This window comes from Danio aesculapii, chromosome 19, assembly GCF_903798145.1.
Source record: "Danio aesculapii chromosome 19, fDanAes4.1, whole genome shotgun sequence".
Taxonomy (NCBI): Eukaryota; Metazoa; Chordata; class Actinopteri; order Cypriniformes; family Danionidae; genus Danio; species Danio aesculapii.
Window position 1 is genome coordinate 21614486 of NC_079453.1, and position 27397 is coordinate 21641882.

Here is a 27397-nt window from a genome sequence, read left to right on the forward strand (position 1 = left end):
ATCATGCAGTTGCTGCAGATTTGTCAGCTGAATATCCATGATATGAATCTCCTGTCCACCACAATCCCAAAGGTGCTCTATTGGATTGAGATCTAGTGACTGTGGAGGCCATTTGAGTACAGTGAACTCATTGTCATGTTCAAGAAACCAGTCTGAAATGATTCACGCTTTATGACATGGCGCGATATCAAAAGATGGGTACACTGTGGTCATAAATGGATGGACATGGTCAGCAACAATACTCAGGCTGGCTGTGGCGTTGACACGATGCTCAATTAGTACTAATGGGCCCAAAGTTTGCCAAGAAATTTTTTTTGATGGCAAATTCTGACTCTACCATCCGAATGTTGTACTTGTACTGTAGCTTTTCCTGTTTTTAGCTGACAGGAGTGGCACCTGGTGTGGTCTTCTGCTGCTCTAGCCCATCCGCCTCAAGGTTGGACGTGTTGTGTGTTCAGAGATGCTCTTCTGCATACCTCAGTTGTACCGAGTGGTTATTTGAGTTACTGTTACCTTTCTATCAGCTGGAACCAGTCTGGCCATACTCCTCTGACCTCTGACATCAACAAGGCATTTGCGTTCAAAGGAACTGTCGCTTACTGGATATTTTTTTCTTTTGGCCAATTCTCTGTAAACCCTAGAGATGGTTATGTGTGAAAATCCCAGTAGATCAGCAGTTTCTGAAATACTCAGGCCAGCCTGTTTGGCACCAACAACCATGCCACGTTCAAAGTTGCTTAAATCACCGTTCTTCCCCATTCTGATGCTTGGTTTGAACTGCAGCAGATCGTCTTGGCCATGTCTAAATGCTTAAATGCGTTGAGTTGCTGCTATGTGATTGGCTGATTAGAAATTTGCATTTATGAGCAATTAGACATGTGTACCTAATAAAGTGGCTTGTCAGTTTATATACATTCACACACATTTTTGAATATGGTGGCGCATTGACTGCATTCTTTTTTATTTATTTTTTTCTTGTTCCTTAAAAATAATATATTGTAATGTCACTTCGCTCACAGTAACATGTATTGTGATTGTGAAAGTTACGCAGCCTTAAATTAAATTATTGTAATGGTTGCGCATATGAAAAACAAGTATAGCATGTTATTTTATTATAATTTACAATTTTTGCAGATTGAGCTTTTTTCCATCTATAGCAGAAGCAAAACAGTTTTGCTTTGTACAGCATGGGTGAGTAAATGATGACAATTTTTTGTGTTCCGTGGAACTAACCTTTTAAGCATTCCGATAATTACGTACAATGTTTGCCTTTCGCTTGCAGGATCTAATGAAGATGAACTAATGAAGGACAGGTCGTTTTCAAAGCATTGATTGTTTTCTAGAAAATGCGCCGGTCATTATATAAATTGCGAATATTCCGCCGCTCTTTCATTTTTTCCTTTTATACAGACCAAGCATCTTCTTTTTTTATTCGCAGGACCTTCTGTAGACGTAGAGATATCTTTTGAGAGTGATAAAAGGAAAAAGAAATCTGTCCATCTCCCTCTTTAGTGGAATTGCCTGTCCTCTCTTCTCCCTTGATGTGTCTACTTATTTATTTTCTTTAATGCCCAGGTCTTATCTCTCCAACGTCTTCACTCTGGGATTGATCAATATTTAATTTTCTCTGAGAGACTAGCGGTTAACACTAGTCTTTCTCTACGTGTCACTCTCATCAGCGCCTGTGTCTATGTGTGTTCGCTCAAAGACCTCCAGCCTTTTCAGCCTATAATATGACAGACGCATAGAGATGATATTCCTTAAAAATAAAAAGAAAGAAAGAAAGTCCAGGTCACGCATTGAGTAACCCAGATGCCTTTCCGCACACTTACTTTAAGTCATTTGTGACCTTTGACCCCACGGTGTCAAGGGTCAGAGGTTTATCATGACCTTTAATGATCGGACATTCTCATGAGCAAGATCGTTTGTTATGTCCGATAATGAAGTTTTACTTATGGGGGGTAATAGAAGTTCACTGATGGTTTTATTAGCGGTTTTTGGCTTATTCAGATGAGATGACAGTACTCAGTGGCTGTTGACCCGTGGTTCCTCCAGGAAAAATATAGCGTTGACCTCTAACCTTTAGCCTATTAAATAGAAGATGTCACAAAAAGATGGGCCACTCATACAAGAGAGTTATGGCATGTTCAATTCTTTTAGATTGTTTTTTTTTCTCCTTTTTGACTAAAGTGAAAATTAATAATTGAATTGAAGAATTAAATTATGAATGTTTGTAATTGGAATTTGTATTAGGAATATTAAGTTGATTGATTTATTAGCATTTATTTTAATGTGTGTACAGTGTATATTTGATGTACATGTACATTTATTTATGTTAGTGTGCGTGTATGTATATATTAGTCATTTTGATTACAGTCATTTTAACAATGTGTATGTGTACAAAATAATATAGGCTAATTACAACATAGATTGGTATAAACATATTGATGAAAACTTTTTAATAACAATAGAGATAAAAGATATATATAGATAAAAAATAAAATAATAAAAACTAGATACAATTTCCCAGTGTTGGGTTGCAGCTGGAAGGGCATTTGCTGCGTAAAACATGTGCTGGATAAATTGGTGGTTCATTCTGCAGTGGCGACCCCAGATTAATGAAGGGACTAAGCTGAAAAGAAAATGAGTGAATGAAGGAAAATAGATAAAAAAATATAGGTATAAATACAGACAAAGATAAAAACAAGGATGGATGGATGGACGGACGGATGGATGGACAGATAGATGGATAGATAGAGGTATAGATCTACTGATAGATGGACGGATGGATAGACAGATAGATGGATGTATAGGTGGGTGGGTGGGTGGATGGACGGAGGGATGGATGGACGGATGGACGGATGGATGGATGGACGAATGGATGGATAGACGGATGGATGGACAGACGGATGGATGGACAGATGGATGGATGGATGGATGGATGGACGGACAATAGATAGGTAGACGGATAGACAGAGAGATGGACGGATAGATAGATAGATAGATAGATAGATAGATAGATAGATAGATAGATAGATAGATAGATAGATGGATAGATGGATAGATGGATGGATGGATGGATGGATAGGCAGATGGATGGATGGATGGATAGGCGGATAGATAGATGGATGGATAGGCGGATAGATAGATGGATGGATAGGCGGATAGATAGATGGATGGATAGGCAGATAGATAGATAGATAGATAGATAGATAGATAGATAGATAGATAGATAGATAGATAGATAGATAGATAGATAGATAGATAGATAGATAGATAGATAGATAGATAGATAGATAGATGGATGGATGGATGGATGGATGGATGGATGGATGGATGGATGGATAGAGGTATGGATGGATAGATAGATAGATAGATAGATAGATAGATAGATAGATAGATAGATAGATAGATAGATAGATAGATAGATAGATAGATAGATAGATAGACAGACAGATAGATAGACAGACAGACAGATGACTGGATGGATGGATGGATAGATAGATAGATAGATGAATAGATAGACAGACAGATAGATGGATGGATAGACAGATGGATGGATGGATGAATGAATAGATAGATGGATAGATAGATAGACAGATAGATAGATGGACGGGCGGACAGACAAACATATTTGTTTTTAAATACCATCTCTAGAAAATGAATAAAAGTTATAATCATACTAACTAAACAATAAGCTAATTAAGTAACAGGCTAATTAAGATTTAATAATGCATTATATCAATGTATGAATGAAAAAAATCTAATGAATTATCAAATTTTTCTAGTTATGGTCCAGTGTGAAATTTTGCACTCTATTTAGGGAATTGCTGTTTCTAGAAATGTTTTGTTTTAAACGTCAGTCATAAACGACTAACAGTCAAAAAGTCATTTCACAAAAAGCATGAAATAACATGCTCTAAAAACAATAAGCGAAAGCTATTGAGACTTGAGATAAACTTCTCGCAGCATATTTCTTGATGAATCTCCACAGTCTGATAAAAACCCATCTCCACTTTGCCTGCTTTATGACGTCGTATCATATTTCCTGTCACATCTGGTCTCTTTATTAAATAACAGCCACGTCTTCATGTGGTCGTAGGTCACATGGTGCGGTTCCAGTCCTCTCCACTTCTTGAAGGCGCAGTGATCTTGGTTTATGATTACAGCTTTTCTTCCTGTACTGCTGAAATGATTGATAGAGTGTATTAAAGGCTCTCCCCTGTGTCGTAAAGCAGTTCCCTGCTCGTCTCCTGAAGGCATTTACACTGTGTGTGAGTAAATGTGTGTGTGTGCGTGTGATCTTGAGGGCATCATTTAGCACTGTCAGATTTGTAAAAGACAGGCTAATTAGTCATATTTCATTGAAATGTCATAAATGAGAGTTTTAGTAGCGTTGTGATGTGTGAGGGCAAGGAAATAAGATCATAAGATAATCATAAGGCTGCAGAGATATTTAAAGGTATAATTTGGATGGGTTGGTTTTTCGGTCTTGACATAAATGGTACATAAAGAGGGTCAAAACTTTCTTTTTTTAACTGTATTACTTTTTAATTTATTCGTGTGGTTTTTCATAATTAATTATTATTTAATTATTTTCATCATGAACATAACAACGTTTACATCTTGTGACTGTACAGACAGTGCTAGTGCGCATACGCACTCTAAAGGAACGAGATCACGGATCTGGATAATGAACGTCTGATCGCGCTGCTCTTCTGAAGTTATTCACAACTTGGTCTTGATGGTGAATCTCTTCCAGAAATGACAGAGACTCTTTGTTTACAGGTCTGTAGGTGTTTGAGTAGTTGCTGTCATGTGATGTTAGTTTGACCGGATAGATTATACCTCAGGTTTGTTTTCATACAGATTACAAAACCAAAAAACGTTTGTTTTCAAGTACACTTGGTGTTTTTTGAAAGTAAATGTGTGTGAAGCAAGAATTTGCTGAGATTCTAGTGCGTTTGTGGTCTACCAAATTGTTGTAGAAGCTCACATCTGGTCCGAGAATCTCCCTGGAGAAACGTCAGTCTATATCGATCGATGATTGGCTCCTGAACTAGTAGGTGGTGCTTCATTCGCCATATTAACCATTACACTTTTTCCCATTCAAGTTTGCGTGATCGATAGATAGATAGATAGATAGATAGACAGACAGACAGACAGACAGGCATATAGATAGACAGATAGATAGATAGATAGATAGATAGATAGATAGATAGATAGATAGATAGATAGATAGATAGATAGATAGATAGATAGATGGATGGATGGATGGATGGATGGATGGATGGATGGATGGATGGATGGATGGATAGACAGATAGACGGATGGACGGATGGATGGATGGATGGATGGATGGATAGACAGATAGATGGATGGATGGAGGGATGGATAGACAGATAGACGGATGGATGGAGGGATGGATAGACAGATAGACGGATGGATGGATGGATAGACAGATGGATGGATGGATGGATGGATAGACAGATAGACAGATGGATGGATTGATAGATAAATGGATGGATAGATAAATGGATGAATGGATAAATGGATTGACAGATGGATTGGTAGGTAAATGGATGGATGGATGGATAAACAAACGGATTGATAGATGGATAGACAGATGGATTGGTGGATGGATGGATGGATGGATAGACTGATTGATTGACAGATATGTAGACAGGTAGGTGGATGGATGTGATTTATAAACATCTTACTTTTTAATGTGTATTCTGTTGATTTTAATTTAGTTAATTTCATTTATTTAATAATAACATTTAACTGTAGTATTTAAACAATTTTGTTTTTATTTATCTGTTTTTATTATTTATTTTTTTAACCAATTAGTATTCATCACGTTTACGTCACTAGTTTGCTTTTTTTTTTTTAAACAATTATTGTGTATTTAATACAATTTTTATTTTTGCTTAAAATAATACAATTTTATTTGCTATTGCAATCAGGGTACAAATGCAAAACTCATCAAGTAACTAATTATCTAAATAAATAAATGATAAAATAAATCCTCAACAATGGCTAGCCTCTTTAAAGATGATTTTATCAGAGCAAAATATTAAATATAGCTGATAAAATAAACAATAAATAAATAAACAAACATATGCACATGCATCACAAGCAGTTGAACCAAATGTTGTTTTTTGTGTGTTGTGTAGGTGGCTCTGGTGCGCTGGACTGAGAGTGTAGGTTTGACTCTTGTGAACCGAGACCTGACGTCCCTCCAACTGAAGACCCCAGCCGGACAGATCTTGACCTATTACATCCTCCAGATCTTCCCCTTCACCTCTGAGAGCAAGCGCATGGGTATCATTGTCAGGGTGCGTCCCAGTACTATTATATTAGTTATGCTTTTGTATATGTTTAAAATATTTTAAAATATGATAACATTTATTTGTTTGTAAACATTGTTTGCAAAAAAAATACGTTTTCTTTGTAGCCTGGCTTGTGACTTATCTTTTATTAAGCATACACTTCTGGATCCTGGAGTGTGTTGTTTTTGTTGCAATATCTAAGGGGCTGTTTGTTTAGGTGTATTGTTTGTTTTTGTTTTTGTTTTTGCTAAAATCGATACTTTTAAAGTGGTATCAGACGGCGTCAAAACAGTGCCTGAACCAATACTTAAAAAAGACAGAAAAATGTTTCTCTGTAATAATAATTTTTGGAGTGTTATAAATATGTAATGACATTTTGATGACAAATTTATCTTGTACCACTGTAGTTAAGGTAACAAAAATAATAATAATTATGATGGTGTTATAAATTTCATGACATATTTATAATGGCTTCATGACATGTATATGACAGATTTATGACAAGATTTGTTGTCATGGTGATGTTACGGTACATTAGCCCCTTTCACACACTGATACCAGTAAATATCTGAAAACTTTCCAGAACGATTTTTACAGTAAATTAAAATTTCACACAGGCTAGGACATTCTGTATGGAGTCAATCTAGGGCCATACATACTTGCATTATAAAATAAAGTTTTGCAAGCAAAAAATAAAGCATTGAGCAAAACAAAAAAAAAAAAAACAATGCAAACACAAATAAAGAACTGCAAATAAAAATCAAGTAGTGCTAAAAAAAGAAATGACTGAATTCCTTTGTGCCACAATGTGTCCAGCTGATGGTCCAGGCATGCCGTACACGCCCCAGTTTCTGTGACTCTGCCCCCTTGACAAATCAGGGCCTGAAAATGAAACGCACAGAAATTTGAAGTGCAAAGAGAAAACCGCATCGCAAACTCACGGTTGACTGAAAAGCAAATCAAAATAAGCGTTGCAATTGACTTGAGGGGTTTTGTAAAGGCAATATGGAAAAAATATTTAGCAAATAAATGTATATTTTTTTAAAAAATTGCAAATATTTTAGCTTTTTTTGCTTTGCTTGATTTTTATTTGCAGTTCTTTATTTTTGTTTGTACTTTTTTCTCTTTTCTGAGATTTGCATAATTTTTTTTTTATTCCAAAACTTTATTTATGTTGCAAGTATATATGGCCCTAGATTGACTCCATAGTTCTGGAATTTTTCCAGAAAAGACTGTTCACACAAAAAAATTACAAAATACCAGTAAATTCTGACATTATTAACCAGGAATGACCTCTAAACTACTGCGCTTGTATTTGTAAACATAAAAGGGGTCGGGCTTTTGTTGATGGTTTGACTTTTATTTAAAGCTTTAAAGCATGCAGCTGCTTTTGTTCCAGAGACATCCAAAGGAAAAAGCGCGAACCACAGGTAAATATTTACAAATTTTACTACATTACAAATTCTGTGGATGGATAAGTATTGTGAACAACAATTGATGAAAACATATGGATGAACACTTTCGCATGTCGAGATGTACATAATATGTGTGTGTTCTGGCACTTATGAAAACACTTTTTCATGTGCACACGCATCAAGCAACTGAAGCAGAGCTTGAAGGTAAACAGACAGAGCATTATCACAAGTATTTTATCGATATGTTTTAACACAGTTAGCATTAAGAAGGAACATACGTAGAAACGTTATCTGACTAACATCTAGCAGCTAAATGTGTCTGGATAAAGATTCAAAGGCTTTTATTTTCATAAACAGCGCAGATGTGAATGTGTTTGAATGTTCTGATTGGCTGGAGTAGACGTCTCACATCAGCGCGTTATAAATGTGAACTCGAGTAAATGTGAATTTCATTAATACTTTCCCACATTATAATTCGGTCTTTACATACTTCTTTACTTCCCCTTTTGTTCTATTCGTTCTCCTTTTCTGTCTCTCTCAAATGTATTTATTCATTTGATTATTATTATTTTTTATTATTATTTTAAAAAAAATCTTTTTTTTATTTTATTTTTTTTTATTATTCGTATTTTTTTTATACCAGTTCTTCCCCTGATCGGTCATATATAAATAATAAGGAAAAGGGAAAGGAAAAAAATCCTACTTACATATACTACATTCACAGGGTAAGTGTGACGTGGGCATGGCAGTCTGGGCATTGCAAAGGACTGATCCATGCTACACGTTACACTTTTTTTTTTAATGCATCACAAAGAAACTGACAAACACTACATACCTCAATGGTGATCATATAACTTCCATCCCCTCAAATTATTGTTAAAGCTGTTGTTGTTTTATTACTATTATTGTTATTATTATCATTATTATTATTATTATAATTGCCAGCATGAGTTTATTATAGTTCTTTCTTCTTCTTTTCAATATTATTCTGTACTTTGTGTTTGTATAATTTGTATATTATCATTATTATAGTAATGTATTTTTCTTCCTTATTATTCTCATTTTTTTGTTTGCTGCACTTTATTTTTCGACTCCCTTTTTTCCTTTCCTTTTGTTCTACTCCTCCCCTTCCTTTTCTGTTTTTTTTTATTTCTTTTTTTCTCTTCTTCTTTTCCTTTCTTTCCTCTTCTACTTATTATTATTATTATTATTATTATTATTATTATTATTATTATTATTATTATTATTATTATTATTATTTGTCCTCTTCCTGATTTCCCAACCTCCCCTCACCTCGTCACTTTTTTGATTAATAGTATTACTTTTGCTTTTGTTATCATCATCATTATTAATATTATTATTATTACTGTTTTGACTTGTCCTCCTGTTATATCCTCATCATCATTATAAGTATTTATACCATTGTCATTATTCAGGTTGTTGTAGTAGTAGTGGTAGTAGAAGTAGTAGTACTAGTAGTCATTGTAGTAGCATCGATTGTAGTTGTAGTTGGGATTATTGAAGTAGTAGTTGTAGTAGTTCCTGTAGTAGTAGATGTCATTGGTATAGTGGTATCAGAAGTAGTAAAGGTGTAGTAGTAGTTGGTGTAGTACTTGTGATTTATTATTATTGTTGTTGTTGTTGTCAGATATTACTGTTGTCCTTTCTTTCTTTTTACTGTCATTATTACTATCATACAAGACAAGCATTGTTGTTACGCCTTACCACTGACTGGTTTCTTTCTATCTGTTTTATTTATATCTGTGATACTTGCTTCATTTATTGACTGTTATTGTCCCTTATGTATGTACTCTGACCTGTCCACCAAGTTACCTTTACATGCACACACACAGACACACACATATACATGCACCTATCAGTACCTGACTATATTGTTGTTGGTTTTTTTTTTTCTTTTTTGTTGATGTTTCTTTGTATTTGTATGATCACAATTTGTGATCACACACACATTACGTACATCTCGACATGCGAAAGTGGTCCTCCATATGTTTTCATCGAAGTTGTTCACAATACTTCGAAAGCTGCGGTTCGAGCTTCTTCCTTTGGATGTCTCTGGGACAAAAGCAGCTGCATGAATGTTAAAGCTTTACATGAAAGTGAAACCATCAACAAAAGCCCGACGACCCCTTTCATGTTTACAAATACGAGCGCGGCCATTAAGATCTGATTTCTGGTTAATAATGTCAGAATTTACCAGTATTTTGGAATGGATGTGTGAATGGTCTTTTCTGGAATAATTCCGGAACATTCTTGCCTGTGTGACCAGCGCTTTTTTGAATTTTTTGAATAAAGTCACTTAGGTGATTTTCCAAATGTTTACTGGTATCGCTGTGTAAAAGGGGCTATTGTCATCTTTGCATTTACAATGACATAACTGAGCGAATGATACTTAATGACAGTTGTCGTAAGCATACATAACATCTCATTCACATTCATGACAGTCTTATGAACAAAAATTTGTGTGCAGAATCTGTGTGGGCCTACATAATAACTCACACTGGCATCAATTCATGCCCATTCATTGTGGTTTTGAGTTGTACAATTAGACGTGCCAATGATTTCGATATTATTTGTATATGTTTATAAGCGTTCTCTGCTGAATTGATTGTGTTGCAGGAGGAGGCGACCGGCGACATCACGTTTTACATGAAAGGGGCTGATGTTGCTATGGCAAGCATTGTACAGTACAATGACTGGCTGGAAGAGGAGGTAAGAATGCATGAACCATTGAGTCCATTGTTGATGGGGAAATCGGCATTATGCTTTTTCATGTGGGCTGGTGAGCTTATGAATAAAAATAAATAATCGTATGTTTCCGTGGGCCCTCTTGTTTTGTTTATTTGCATTTTTAATTGTTTTTGTACTCATAATTAAGTCGAGAGTGTATGTGTGTGCGCGGAATGACAGTAGAAGCAATCAAAATAAATGCAGTGCATTTATTTGTTCCTCAAATGCAATTCGTAGAGAAAATCTAAATAATGAAGAAATATGGCATCAGATCAAAGGGGTAGTGCACCCAAAACTAAAAAAAAAAAGTTGCTTGATTCAACTGATTGACTTTTCTTTATTCTATTGGTAACTAGAAAGTTAATGGTAGCCAGTCAGTCAATCAAAAAGTATTTGATTAGTGTATTCTGAAAATTAACTAATCCTTGAACAGTTTTAATTTAGTACATAAAGATGTAAAAAGTAAAAAAAATTTTGTATATTAAATAAACATTTTACAATTGAGGCTATATACAATTACTAAATGATAGGGAAATGATAATACGTTTATTCACAAGGAATGGACTGTAGTCCTGCACAGAAAAAAATGATTCATTTGATTTGTTAACTTTTTTAAGGTAAGTGGTTGCAAACAATTTATATGGGCTGATTTGAAACAAATTAAGTTTAGTTATGTTCAACTTAATTTGTTTGTTTAAATTCAGCCTATTCACCTTATTCTCCACGTACGAGTGGGCGCAGCCATTTGAATCATTTTGGCTCGAGACTTCCGGTCTCATTCACTTCCATTCATTTTTAAACGTTAAAAACAGCTCGTTTTGCTGTTTGGTGTTGCAAACTGATATTTTCTTATTATATTATTCTACTTTGTCTGTATTGTAATGCAAACACTTGTTTGTAGAGTAAGTAGTTTGACCGTTTTCTGCCGTTTATTATTCCTAGTCATTTCTCCCATAGGCAGCTGAATCGGAAGTTCTAAAACAATCGCAAAAACGTGCACACTTCCGCATTAAAGAGTAAGGTCAATATAAAAAGTTTGCAACCACTTAACTAAAAAAAATAAATCCAATGAATTAAAGATTTCATTTAAATGCATTTCAGTTAAATGCAAAATCTTTACAGGCATTGACCCAGAGACTGTTTAGATGCATGTCACTGATAAGAGGCGGATGTTTACTGTATGATGGCCGAAATGGCCTTAAACGCCCAGCAGGCACTAGATGTCAACATGACGTCAGAATGATGTTGTACCCCAATGTCGTGGGGACGTTGCATTTTGTTTGGAAATGAAAATCGGGTTGATGTCAGAACCCAACGTCAGGCCAACGTCAATGTCCAACCTAAAATCAACCAAATATCAACGTCTAATGATGTTACAACTTGATGTTGTGTGGACGTTACCACTATGACGTCTATTAGATGTTGGATTTTAGTTGCCATACTTACGAGTAAATCTCAGTATTTGTCATCAATATGACGTTGGTTTAAGATGTTGGCTCGACGTTGGATTTTGGTCACTTGCTAAATCAACCAAATATCAACGTCGTTTGATGTCATTATTGGACATCAAAATAACGCTGTTCTTAGATGCTGGCTAGACATTGAATTTTGGTCACCTGACATCACAACCTAAATCTAACCTAATATTAACATCCTATGATGTTGTGTATTTGTTGAGCAATAAGAAATGCACTACAGAATGTTACGTTTACACACATCCACAAATAACATGTAAATGCATCAGCTTTTTACAGCGTAATACTCACTACTCAAGTACTTTTGAAAGGTCTACTTTTTACTCATACTTTGAGTAGTATTTACAACAGATACTTTTACTCGCACTATATTTTTAGGCAAGTAAAGATACTTTTACTTGAGTATGATTTTTTCAGTACTCTTTCCACCACTGCATGCCAGCAATATGGTTTGCCCTATAATGCAGTGATCTATTGTGTGTGTGTGTGTGTGTGTGTGTGCATTGAAGAGCTTCTGAGTACAGTATAACAGCTGACAGGTTGGGAACACTGACGCTGTATTTCAGCATCTTACCTGATGGCAGACACGGAATTAGGAGAACGTTTTTCTCTCGCGCATGAACCGTTTCTGACAGAAGTATAACGGCTTTAACACACACCTTTCAAAATCAAAATTGTGGATTACAAAAACACTCCTTAAGCCATTCTAAACGGTATTGACAGCAATTTTTGATTAAGATTTACCAGTTGTAAAAACTGTAAAGGGAAGTTCTAAGCATCCTACTGGAAGACGCTGGTCGTTATGGGGCCCTCCATACACCAACGAAGAAAGAGTTCTATAGCGCATGTCTTTGGACTGTGGGGGAAACCGGAGCACCCGACAGAAACCCACGCGAACATGGGGAGAACATGCAAACTCTACACAGAAATGTGACCCAGTCGGGACTTGAACCAGCGACCTTTTTGCTGTGAGGCGACAGTGCTAACCACTGAGCCACCATGTCGCCCAAAAGCTACATGTCTAGCAGTTATTTTTATATTGAATCGAATGCCTTGTATGAATTCATTTATGACCAGATCCCTGTTGAATTAAGAATCGACACATTTCATAAGGTGGCGCTTCAACGCATAACAAGCAGGTCGCTCTGTCCTAGCCTTTGCGATCAAGGACAATCAGCTCAGCCCATCATCACACATGCATTTCTCGCTTTGATGATTACAGTCGTATTGGCAATATGCAGTCGATGAAGGGCGGAGATGAGGCTTATTAATTAATGAATGACCTCAATAAAGCGCTATGACTGGGAGCATCATGTCATATTCCTCAGCGGTTTGTTCGTAATGCGCTGTGTCTGTGTGTGTGTTATAGACGCCGCTATGAGGACAGGTCAATAAGTAATCACTGCATCACTTTCGCCTGTTGCATTTTCATATTAAATATAAATTGCTGTCCCACATCTTGTACAGTGTGCTCAAAGATTCCCACAGGCACTGTTGTGAATTTTTTTATGATTGATCCTTCTTGTGTGTGTGTGTGCGTGTGCGTGTGCGCAAATTGCTATTTGTGTGACAGTGTTTTCATGTTTCCAGTAAATACAATTGTGTTAAAAGCATTGTTTATATCTCTATGCCCATGCTTTCTGTATACCAATTGAGTTTATTGTCTAATACACACACATGCTCAGATGACATTATGTTTTCTCAGTGTGGAAACATGGCCAGAGAAGGCTTGCGGACATTGGTGGTGGCTAAGAAATCATTGACTGAAGAGCAGTATCAGGACTTTGAGGTATGTTATTAAAGAGCCTCTATTATGGATTTAAAAATGTTTTGGTTTTGGGGTCTCCAACAACAGGCTGATATGCATGCAAGATCAAAAAACACTTTCATTGTCTTATAAAATGCATTTATTTTTACCATTTTTAATGGCCTCTTACTCTATTCTATTAAAAACAATAATAGTACAATATAATAACAATAAAACATTGTAGGAACAATAATAACAGTAGTTATTATATATATATATATATATATATATATATATATATATATATATATATATATATATATATATATATATATATATATATGCAGAAACATTTGCAGTATGGGTATGCTATTTCCTGGCACATACTTGTCACTGCCACTGTCCTCTGGAATATTTTCAATTATTCTGTACTGACTTCTTGACCTATTCTGTCCCTATTTAGAAGGCAAATGCAAATTTGTTTCCATATCAATGTGTAAAATTGCCATTTAATGCTGTAATATGTCATTTTAAATGACTGTTTATGTTGATATATTGTTAAATGTCTGTTTTATTACAATATAAGACATCTTTGAAAAAATAAAATAGATATACTAGCAGGTTACAGAAAAAGACTTTTATGCAACCTGGCTCCTCTGTTGCATGATGTCCACATACATGAACAGTTGGTTTTTGGTGAATAAAAACTACATTTTACCCTTAATTTTATTTTATAAATTACTAACATATTCATCATACATTACTGTACATACTGATCTTTTTTTACCTCAATTGACCTCCTTGAATAAAAGTTTTTCACAGATATGCCTGAGGCATTTAGCACATGGCCATCACTGTCAGCCATCTTGGATTAATGATGTCATCAAGCAAAGAATAAGTGGAATGCAAGAGAGTAGCCACTGTGACAATACTGCTGACAGTCTACTGACACTGCCCTCAAGTGGTTTGGAAAAAATTACCATGATTAATGAACCTTAAATTAAGTTAAATGAACTGTCCACAAATGTAGACACCATGCATGAAAGGGTTAAATAAACATTTTACAATTGGAGTCATATACTTTACTGAATGTCAAGGCAATGATAATGCTTTTATTAACCAATGAAGTGACACTGTAGACCTGTAAACAGTGTAGACCTGTAAAAAAAACCACATTAAAACAACTTCTGTTATTAATATTTTAATCTTTTACGATTTTTTTTTAATCTGAAAAAAAAAACGTTTAATTTCCGTGTATAAATAAAATAAAAGTGCAATTAATAGGACAAATATGATTCTTGGGTATCATCCACCATTCGTTTAACAAATTCTCCCTAAAACGGTGCAATAAAATCCATTATGAAGGCATTGTATCTTAAAAAAAGCCAAGTACAATAAAAATACTGTCTGATATAAGCCATGAAGGATATGCTGTAGTTTAAAGTATCAAAGTCCAACATAAAAGCATTAAATCTACAAATGCTAACGATATTTCAGCTGTATTTCCAGGTGAATAGCGCATTTGTAAATTATTTTAACCTGTAATCTTTAAATGTTAAGTTTAACTTGGAACCCATTTTATTTACCAACTGTTTTTAGAATCGTTATAATCAAGCGAAGCTGAGCATCCATGACCGCACTCTGAAAGTGGCAGCAGTGGTGGAGAGTCTGGAAAGAGAGATGGAGCTTCTGTGTCTCACTGGAGTGGAAGATCAGCTGCAGGCAGATGTCAGGCCCACACTGGAGCTCCTCCGTAATGCAGGCATCAAGGTAATGCCAAACGACATGCCTATTCAAGCATAACAGAAGTTTAACCCTGTCAAGCCTACAGCATCACATTGCCATATAGATAGTACTTATGTTGAATTATGTCAAACTAATTTAAGTACATAAACAGTTAATTAAATTGCAGGTTAGGAAGAATAAGTCAAATGAATTCGTTTTTTAAACTAAATCTAAAAAGTGTTCATAAATTGCATGAATAGTTGACATCAATCGTAATATGACTGAATTTCAATGTTTTTTTTTTATATTCAAGTAAAACGTCCAATAGGTGGTGGCAGATCTTATCTTTTTTTACTGACTCATTCTTTAAAATGACAGATTCATTGAGAATAATAGCCATTAAATCATCGACTAGTTCAGTTTGTTCAGAAACACATACTCATTAATCCGCAAACACCGCTAGCTTGACATTTTTTGGGGGGAACAGATTTAAATATTGTAAATTGATATATCTCAACTTTGCAAAAAAGCCATTGTGACTGAATTTTCTGCCAGAAGCTGATCAGTAGTGCTGTGTCTTTCCTACTATATAATGATCCTACTATATCCTTTTTTACATAAAATTATAGTAATTTGGAAGTTCTGCCTATTGTTTTACATTTATGGTCTTAAAGGTTTAATATTGAGCTTTGGCTACTTTCTTTTCTATTTTTCAGATTTGGATGTTGACAGGAGACAAGCTTGAAACTGCAACATGTATCGCCAAAAGCTCCCACTTAGTTTCCAGAAATCAAGACATCCATGTCTTCAAACCGGTAGGATTCAAAGCATTGGAAGATCTGGATTTAAAGTTCAATTAATTTAGTGTGAACGCTTTGTGGTTTGATCGGAAGTGCTTTGTATTTTTGTGGCAGGTGTCCAACAGAGGCGAAGCTCATCTAGAGCTGAACGCCTTCAGGAGGAAACACGACTGTGCCCTGGTCATATCAGGAGACTCTCTTGAGGTAAAAACCTGAAGTCTCACAAATTGTCAAAAAAAATCATGTAAATTAAGTTTTGATTTGGGGAATATTTGCACTTTTCATTTTAAACTGCTCAACTTTTGCTGCGGTTATGCCTTTTCATCCATTGAAAACATTTCAAAAAGCAGCAGACACTGTTAGGGTTTTTATTTCAGTGTGGATGGGCAAAAAACAGATTTTGAAAATGAAGGCATTAGATTACACAAATAAAAGTGAAGACTTTACTGCTTTTGTCATGCTGAAAATTATCTGTGTGACAATAAATGACATTTTAAGTTGTTTCTAAATTAAAATGACTTTTTTGTGGTCAAATATAAATAAATACATACAGAGAAAAGGTTAGAATGCACAGTTTAAATGCTCAGATGTACAGTCTTTGCAAGTGTCCCACAGCACAGCCAAATGATGTTTATATAGATTCTGGAGCATGAGTGACATAAAAAAGCCTTATATCCATAAAAAATATGCGCAGTGTACTTGATTGCTAAATTTTTTCACCCTATATAATTAATAATTAATAATTCAAAAAACATGAAGCTGCATTTTTACTGTCACATATGGCCAAAAAAAAAAAAAAAAAAAAAATATATATATATATATATATATAACTAGTATTGACATCATACTTAAACATTTCTTTGTCTTCCTAGGACTTCTTGTTATTAAAAACTGCTGTGTTATTAGTATTTTTTTATATTTTTGGAGCCAAATCTCAAAACTGTCCTACTCCGTGACTGTCTCAAGTATAGTTCAATAAATGACAGATCTTACAAATTAAAAAGAAAAGTGTAAAATCTTAATAAATACCTCAGGCCTAATTTTACAAGTGGCCATTTGAGTAAATTTCAATCCTTTTTTGGTAACACTTCACATTAAGGTTGTATAGTTAATGCATTTACTGACATGAGCAAACAATGAACAATACATTTACTACAGTATTTGTATAGGTTAGTTAACATTAGTTAATGAAAACACAGTTGTTCATTGTTTGTTCATGTTAACTCACGGTGCATTAACATGCATGAATTTGGATTTTAATTAAGCATTAGTAAATGTTAAATTATAATTAATAAATGATCTGCAAGTATTGTTCATACTTAATTCATGTTAATAAATACATTAACTAATGACACCTTATTGTAAAGTGTGCCCCATCTTTTTAATACACATATTTCTATAAACATAAGAACTTGATACATTTTGTCACTGAAAACCATGTCCTCTGGCATGACACTATACGCTAATTTTAAAGAGGCAATTCCATTTAAAACTTTATTAGTTAAAGGACCCCATTTAAGATAATGTTACTGAAGCCCCCTGTGAAGCCCATGATGTGCACCTGTTAATTTTTTTCTCTCTAAATAGTTTACACACTTGATTTTTTTGGAACCAGTTTAAAATTAAGTTGTGTTGGGTAAGTTGGTGTGACACACCATCATGGAAAAATAAAAATAAAAAATCATAATTTCAAATCAAAATAAATAGCACTATATGAAGATAAGTGTCCAAGATGAAGATACATTACTCTTGCACCATTTAAATGTTATTAAGTGCTGTGTGTATCTATGTATCCCTTAGTCTAATGTAATTGTCACAGTCTTACCAAATTTCCTCAAATGACAAGTACCAAAGAAGCTCAGAACGCAATAATTTATTAAATGAATCTCAGGAGATTTAGGAGAAAAAAACAACTCATGGTTGTGAGCCGTGAGTCAATCCCAAAATGTTTTGTTTTTACTTTTCTCCTGTAATTCATTTATTAATTTACAGAGTGCGGACCTTCTTTGGTACTTGTCATTTGATACATATATAGGCCATATTTACAGTACAGTTTAGTAAAAGTGTTAAATTAAAAAAAAGTAATAATAAAAAAATTCTAAAGTTAGTGACCCCTTATATTTGATCAAACATCAGACTTCAAACTACATAAACATATTTAAATTTTCTTTAAAAAATGCTGTTTTACCAAAAAAAAAGTTTTTTTTTAATGCCTATTTGCCACCTTTCCATATATAAGCTACAATTTTGGGTCCCACTATATATTAAGTGTCCTTAACTACTATGTACTTGCATCAAGAAATAATTACAATGTACTTACTGTGTTCATAATGTATTTGAGAACATTTGTGGTGGTCTTGAGTTGGGATAGGGGTAGGGTTATGGACAGGTTTGGTGGCATGGGTAGGTTTAAGGGTGGGTTAAGGTGTAAGGGATGGTCAACAGTGTAATTACAAATGTAGTTACAGAAGTTAGTTACAGATGTAATTACATACAGGTATTTAATCAAGTATAAGTACACAGTAAATACATATATTTACACAATAAGTACATTGTAACGAACTATTAATTCCTGTGTTAGTACATATTAGTTAAGGCCACTTAATATAAAGTGGGACCCAATTTTGTACTTCAATTGTATAGCTACTTTTTGGTCTTTTAGTGAACACAGTGGAAATGCCAGTATTGAAGAAGATTTTTCTCATCATAAAACAAATTCACACTAGTGTAAACCGCTTTATTCACTCAGTCTAGCCTTAGTCACTTATTTCTCTCTCTGTCTCTGTGTGTCCCGTCAGGTCTGTCTGCGTTATTATGAGCATGAATTCGTGGAGTTGGCTTGTCAGTGCCCAGCTGTGGTTTGCTGCCGCTGCTCTCCTACACAGAAAGCTCAGATTGTTAAATTGTTACAGCAACATACAGCCAACAGAACGTGTGCCATAGGTCAGTCCTCTCTCCACTTTTCTCCTCAGTCTGTTAAGCTTTAAGTCCTATCCACCAGTAGCTGAGATAAAACCCTCTTAAAGCGAACTCTTTCGAGGCACATGAATGTTTGAGAGAGGTAAAGATGACTGTCTTCACAGTGTCTTCTCATGTTTTCCCGCTATCATCTTTCTAATCTATGTGCTCAGGCGATGGAGGAAATGATGTCAGCATGATCCAAGCCGCAGACTGTGGTATCGGTATTGAAGGAAAGGTGAGGTATTTCTCATTAGCGTAGATTGGCTTTTCCTGTTGCTGTAACTTCATCTTTAATGAGGCTCATCTGTAAATTCATCTTTAATGAGTCACACTTACACCTCCAAATAAATTGGGATTACCTTAATTTGTGTGCGTTTTATCTTATTGTGATTGACTGAATCTTGTTAGCTTAATTCAACGATTTAATCAAATAATATTTAATATTAGATTATAATATGATATGTATAAAGGTTTATACATATAAAATCTAATTGTTAAATGTCACTGTCTCTTTAATAAACACATTTATATGATTATATATTATATTAATATTATGCTATATGTCAGATATTTATATACCAATAATCTTGTCAGTCATAATTAGAATAAAAAGCATGTGTTGACATTAAAAGCTCTTAAAAAAAACATTTAATCATTAAACATTTAAAACTTTTAGAATATTATTCTTCGAACTTCTAGATTTTATCCATTTGTCAACAAGAATTTTTAAGCATTTAAGACATAAGAAGAAAACGTAATGGCTTTAGTTATGATCACTTATTATTTCTATGTATAGTATTAAGTACAATTAATTTTATGGAATTAACTCAATGGAACATTGTTTCACCAATATTTTGATCAATCATTTTCACAAAAATAATTTGAAGCATAAAGGTAGACCCATATTTCATATTTTCCGTGAACAGAAAATTACTTGTATATCATATTTTGCTATAATAGGAATTACGATATGAGATGAAAAATCTGCCTAAATGTCATGAAAATAATGTCACAATTCAAAACATAAATAAAAAAAAAAACAATAGTTTAAATAAAATTAATGAAATATATATATATTGCTATTGATTTTGGTCAAATATGATTCAGCATGTTCTTGACAGTCTTCATAATATTCACAACAATCATTGAAAAATAAACATTGTTTACTGAACATTGTACAGTACATTTAGCCTAAAAACACATAATGACTCAATAAATAACAAAAATAGTAAGAATATAACATTTCATACTCTAGAATGTGGTGCATGATGTAGTTCAAAGTGACTCTTAACCGTTGTTTTAGGAAGGAAAGCAGGCTTCTTTGGCAGCAGATTTCTCCATAACCCAGTTCAAGCACATCGGCAGACTGTTGATGGTGCACGGCAGAAACAGCTACAAGCGTTCAGCAGCTCTGGGCCAGTTCGTCATGCACCGTGGCATGATCATCTCAGCCATGCAGGTAGCACACACACACACACATAAAACATAAAGAATATCATTTATATTTCGACGTCTGTAGTTATTTAGCAAAATAGTCAAAATATCAATGTTGCAATAAACATCAGTTAAACAGATACCGCCCACCACAGTCTGTTCTGTCCTGCCAAAATTGTTCTTCTAGAGTCGTTGTTGCTGCAAACTTAATGCATATCAGGTTTTATTCAGTTTAAAGTACAAAACACAGAGAACTCAATACTTGCACTTTGTTTGTGTGTCTTATGAGTTGTATTTTACGTGTTCGTGTGCTAAATGTATGTGAAATTGACTTGATTGCATTGACCAAGATAGATCAAATGCACTGCAAACACTCTACAAGTTAAGAAAACACATGCATATAGAAAAGCACAGTACCACTTTAGTATAGGGACCAATTCTCACCATTAACCTGTGGCTTATTACCTGTCTATTATTAAGGTATTGGCTGTTTATTAGTACTTTTAAAGTGCATATTCTGCATGATCAATAATCATATTCTACATTCCTAACCATATGCAATACATACTACCTTAATAACTATTAATGGTTAAATTGATTATGTTGGATTCACACCAAAAGAAATTAAGTATTTGTCAGAGTAATTAGCTTCAGTTATTCAAGTAATTTGCATCATCTGTGCAAGTTCAAATAATTCAACTCAAGGGGAAAATATGCTTGAGGTAAAAACAAACATACCGTGAGTGAACTAGAGCAATTGACGCAGCGCTTTTATTTGGTGTGACCCCAGCATTAGACTCCTACCTGTACATGGCATCTCATATCAGGGTTTCCGTGGGGTCTTAAAAATTCTTAAATCTCAAAAACCAAATTTTAGGCCTCAAAAAGTCTTAAATTTACTGAAATATTGTGTTGTAGGTCTTAAATCAGTTTTAAACAGGTCTTAATTTTCCTTTGTTCATGTATTGCTATTCAATCTGGCCAACACCCATCCAATCACCAACAATCCATCTTAATAAAACTTTAACCTTTTATTTAAGAATGTCATTTTTTTATTCTATTTACCATAATGGTCCTTACAATAACACTTTTTTAAAAAAAGTTCTCCATGTATTTACTGCTGCGGAAGCTGACCTGGACAGACTGTTGTGCATACATTTAGTTTATTATAGTTTTTAAAACCTTTATAACATTTTGCTTATGGGTTATGTTGAAAAAAGTGTATGGATACAACTAGAGCTTGCATGTTTTGACACAATATTTAAAATATTTTGCTCAGAATTAACTAAACTATTTTTTAATGAATCAATTATTATTATTGTATAAATACATTTAATAAATTACATTTTAAAAAGTTCTTTTCCAGCTGGGCCATTCAAAAAACCTTAGCGTTTAGCCCTGTATGAGTCTAAAAGTCATTCATAATGGTCTTAAAATGTCTTAACAAAGTCTTAAATTTAACTTGCTGATTATATTAACTTGCTGGTTATATTAAATTGCTGCATGGTTCAGAACAACAAATACTTGTATTTTACTTTTCAATATATTTAGATTTTTCTGCTGAGCCAGTGAAAATTTTGGCAGGTCAATTTTGAAAAATCTGAACAACTGGCCTGATTAAGCCAGTACTAATAATCCTTAACCTTGAAACTTTAAAGAGATAGTTCACAAAAAAATGAAACCTCTGTCATCATTTACTCACGCTTTACTTGTTCCAAACCTGTTTGAGATTCTCTCCTCTGTTGAACAAAAAAGAAGATATTTTGAAGACCCTGTAAATATTGACAGAAATAGTTTTTGCTTTTCCTACTATGGAATTTAATGGTGACAGGTTTTCAGCTTTCTTCAAAATATCTTCTTTAGTGTTCCACAGAAGAAAGAAACTCATGAAGACCATTGGAACCATTCGAGAGAGAGTAAATACTCAGTAAACTGTCATTTTTAGGGTTGAATTGTCCCTTATGCGCAAATTTGTCTTTTTAATGAATGCTGTTGTATTTCTCTGTAGTATCAAATATTAATATTTTTGTAAGGAATTATATAGTTAGAAATGTTAGTATCTTGACAACAGTATCTTGGGCAGATTTGAAGTGCTACATCTCAGTTTAAATCTTTATTTCTCAGGCTGTGTTTTCCTCTATTTTCTACTTCGCATCTGTTCCTCTCTACCAAGGTTTCCTTATGGTGGGGTAAGTAAAAGCTGTTTGTTTTTTTTATGTATTGTAGATGCCTTTGAACATGACATGCCACATTTTGTTACATTATGCCCATTTGTTCTCAGTTACGCAACCATCTACACCATGTTCCCAGTCTTTTCGCTGGTGCTGGATCAGGATGTGAAGCCTGAAATGGCTCTGCTCTATCCTGAGCTCTATAAAGACCTCACTAAGGTGAAAATAAAAAAAAACACGTCAGACTAAAAGCAGGAGTGATTAGTACCAATCATCAGCTTGACTTTCTGCATGCTACATATTATGTGTTAGAGAAATAAAGGCATGAAGGTTTGTGTTTGCTGCATGACTGTGAAGCTGACTTTGGTTTTCCTCCACTAGGGTCGCTCCCTGTCCTTTAAGACCTTCCTGATTTGGGTTTTGATAAGTATATATCAAGGTAAATGGATGAACAGTATTACTTTTTTGAATGATAAACTCACAGTAACTCTCCCAACAACTTTTGTTGATTTGATTTGATTTGATTTGATTGTTGTATTGCATTATACCTTTCCGTCAGTGGAATGAACTTATTAATTCATAAATTCACTTATTCCCTTAAATTCAGTTTAAAACGTTTAAATAGGTTTAAAAATAAAAAGACATATAAATATAAACAATAAATAAAAGTTTAGAAAATTGCATAATCATAATTACTGATTAATTAATGATTTGACCCCTTTTTCTCCTCAGGATATTGCAGTATATTGCATTCAACTAATTTAGGTTATTTTAATAAAACTAGATTGTTTTACTACTTATTATTATTATTATTATTATTATTATTATTATTATTATTATTATTATTATTATTATTATTATTATTATTACTATTATTCATTCATTCATTTTCGTTTCCCGTTATTATTCTGGGGTTGCCACAGCAAAATGAACCGCCAACTTATCCAGCATATGTTTTACACAGCGGATGCACTTCCAGCCGCAACCAATCACCGGGAAACATCCATGCACACTCATTCACACACATACACTATGGACAATTTTAGCTTACCTAATTCACCTATACCACATTTCTTTGTGGACATGTGGGGGAAACCAGAGCACCTAGAGGAAACCCACGCGAACACGGGGATATCATGCAAACGCCACATGGAAATGCTAACTGACCCAGCCAAAGCTCGAACCAGCAACCTTCTTGCAGTAAGGCGACAGCGCTACCCACTGCGCCACCACATCGCCTGTTATTATTATTATTATTATTATTATTATTATTATTATTATTATTATTATAACAAGGATGCAGCATATCAAGAAAAACTTTTGACTTTTATTACAAATTTTTGTGTGAGGTAGTTGATGCATGTGATACACAACCTTTTAATAACAAGAGTGTATTATTATTGTCAATTTTAAAAAATAATAAAAATAATTTGTGTATTTTTTTTTAAGTTCAGTTTAGATCTCAATTGACATTTAGTGCAGTTCAATGTACATAATTAAGTCAAATGAATAGGTAACCTAATAATATAAAAAGTATAGGTTTGTTTTATTTATTTATTTATTTATTTATTTGTTTATTTATTTATTTATTTATTTATTTATTTATTTATTTATTTATTTATTTATTTATTTATTTATTTATTAAAATGTGTGAATTTCACCCTCATTTCTTTTAAAAATCTATTTTGCACTTGGTAGAAAAATGTCAACCATTTATTTCATGCAAACAAACAAGCAAATAAATAAATATAGAATTAAATGAATAAATAATTAAGCAAATAATTAAGTAATTTAAGTTCAAACATTTTAGTATTTTGGCATTTTTTTATCAAGTGTGATGTGTTAAGCAAATACCTTTCCTGTTTTCTGCTTTTGAGAACTGCAGAAAAAAAAATTAAATTATGTTAGAATTATGTTGGCATATTTGTTTGGATATCAGAATTTGCTTTGCATCTAGTATATTGAAATAGTAATGATTTTTTGTTGTTATTTTTTGTTTTGTTTTTTAGTCTGGAAACCTTTTTTTTTTTTTTTGGTGAGATTTAATCTGGAACCCCACAAGAATTGACACAAAAGCAAACTATACTGAACAAACACTAGGAAAATGTAAACATAAAAAATTGGCAGTCCTTTCTCAAGATAAGATGCCATCTACAAACAAACCATAAACAGACACCAGCAGTCATCCTCCACAAATTAATCCGCAAACGTTTCATCACAGAAATAAACACTCAAACCCAATGTAACATGTCTCCAGTGAATTCAGCGCAGCTCTTTTCATGAATGTGATTTTCGGCCCGTCGCCAGCTCTCACGCACACACGCCTGCCTTATCCGCACTGTAAATCGATCCGTGCGGCCAGCAAGAGAGATCAGTGTCCCTGTCTGACAGCTCCTGCTTTTTAATTAAACCTTAATACAGAGAGACAAGAACAACAGGGAAATATGAGCGAAGATTTCATTTAGTCCAGAGAGTAACCCTGAGGAATGTTCGCTGTATGAAGAGAGGCAATTATGTGATCAGTTAGAGGCCATTAGGCTGGATTGCGCTGGCGTTTATGATTAAAATGAAAGCAGAGATGGTTACAGTAGGCTGAGGAGCCGAGCGAGCGTAGAGTCTCGTGAGCGGAGGTCAGGGCTCCACGCACTCATCTGTGAATCAGGTCCCAGACTGAGTGATGGACGCAGATTTTTTTTAGCCTATTATTGAGTCTATTTATTTACTTATGCAAATGTGAGTACTGTAAATATACACTTATTAAGTTCAGTAATATTTCTGAATAATATTCTAATGTTTATATGAATCAAGGTTATAATAGTTTTGGATTTTCCATAATTTATTTATTTATTTATTTTTCAAATTCAGTTAGTTTTAATTAGCTTTTAGTGGTAGATTTACTAGTTTTTATTAGTTTTTATAATTTGAAATTGTTTAGTTTAAGTTTAGTGTTTATTAATTTCAGTATTAGTTTTAGTTTTTTTCCAAATAAGGATATTTGTTAGGTGCAAGATTCTTTTCAATGAAATTAGATTTTTTTTAAACATGTATTAAGAAGACACATGAACACTATCATCTACCCATCCTCAAATTCAAATACAACTCGCAAGATAGCAGATATAAGTAAAAATACAGTGCATCCGGAAAGTATTCATAGTGCTTCACAGCACTTTTTCCACATTTGTTTATGTTACAGCCTTATTCCAAAATAGATTAAATTCATTTATTTCCTCAAAATTCTACACACAATACCCCATAATGACAATGTGAAAAAGATTTTTTTAAATTGTTGCAAATTTATTAAAAATAAAAAAAACTGAAAAATCACATGTGCATAAATATTCACAGCCTTTGCTCAATACTTTGTTGATGCACTTTTGGCAGCAATTACAGCCTCAAATCTTTTTGAATATGATGCCACAAGCTTGGCACACCTATCTTTGGGAATTTTTGCCCAGTCCTCTTTGCAGTACCTCTCAAGCTCTATCAGGTCGGATGGGAAGTGATGGCTTACAGCCGTTTTCAGATCTCTCCAGAGATGTTCAAGAGGATTTAGGTCTGGCCTCTGGCTGGGCCACTCAAGGACATTCACGGAGTTGTTGTAAAGCCACTCCATTTATATTTTGGTGGTGTGCTTAGTGTCATTGTCCTGCTGGAAGATGAACCGTTGCCCCAGTCTGAGGTGAAGAACACTCTGAAGCAGGTTTTCATCCAGGATGTCTCTGTAAATTGCTGCATTCATCTTTCCCTCTATCCTGAGTTGTCTTCCAGTTCCTGCTGCGGAAAAACATCCCCACCACCATGTTTCACTTACTGTAGGTATGGTATTAGCCTGGTGATGAGTGGTGCCAGATTTTTAGTCTCATCAGATTATAGAATTTTGTTTCTTTTGGTCTGAGAGTCCTTCAGATGCCTTTTGGCAAATTCCAGATGGGGAGTAGCTTCCGTCTGGCCACTCTACCATACAGGCCTGATTGGTGAATTGCTGCACAGATGGTTGTTCTTCTGTAAGGTTCTCCTCTCTCCACAGAAGAACGTTGGAGCTCAGACAGAGCGACTATTGGGTTATTGATCACCTATGTGACTAAGGCCCTTCTCCCCTGATCACTCAGCTTAGATGGTTGGCCAACTCTTGGAAGAGTCCTGGTGGTTCCAAACATCTTCCAGTTATGGATGATGGAGGCCACTGTGCTCATTGGAACTTTCAGAGCAGCAGAATTGTTTCTGTAACCTTCCTCAGCATTGTGCCTCGAAACAATCTTGTCTCGGAGGTCTACAGACAATTCCTTTGACTTCATGCTTGGTTTGTGCTTTGACATGCACTGTCAACCCTGGGAACTTATATAGACAGGTGTATGCCTTTTCAGATCATGTCCAATCAACTGAATTTACCACAGGTTAACTCCAATTAAGCTGCTGAAACATCTCAAGAATCATCAGTGGATACAGAATGTACCTGAGCTCAATTTAGAGCTTTATGGAAAAGGCTGTAAATACTTATGTACATGTGATTTATCAGGTTTTTATTTGTAATACATTTGCAACTATTTCAAAAAATCTTTTTGATGTAAAATATATGAATTTTATCCATT

The 27397-nt window shown here is 34.3% G+C and overlaps 1 protein-coding gene across 2 annotated transcripts in view; it reads left to right on the top strand.

Annotated features, from left to right (window-relative positions):
- The window catches only part of atp9b (ATPase phospholipid transporting 9B), a 116453-nt gene that overhangs the window by 79425 nt on the left and 9631 nt on the right, over positions 1–27397 (top strand). For both annotated transcript variants that reach the window (XM_056479613.1, XM_056479612.1), the window contains exons 16-27: positions 6177–6338; positions 10385–10477; positions 13676–13759; positions 15317–15487; positions 16159–16257; positions 16357–16446; positions 19041–19185; positions 19374–19438; positions 20507–20662; positions 22762–22826; positions 22919–23027; positions 23190–23247. In XM_056479613.1, the coding sequence (XP_056335588.1) occupies positions 6177–6338; positions 10385–10477; positions 13676–13759; positions 15317–15487; positions 16159–16257; positions 16357–16446; positions 19041–19185; positions 19374–19438; positions 20507–20662; positions 22762–22826; positions 22919–23027; positions 23190–23247 (1297 nt within the window). The remainder of the gene's footprint in view (positions 1–6176; positions 6339–10384; positions 10478–13675; positions 13760–15316; positions 15488–16158; positions 16258–16356; positions 16447–19040; positions 19186–19373; positions 19439–20506; positions 20663–22761; positions 22827–22918; positions 23028–23189; positions 23248–27397) is intronic.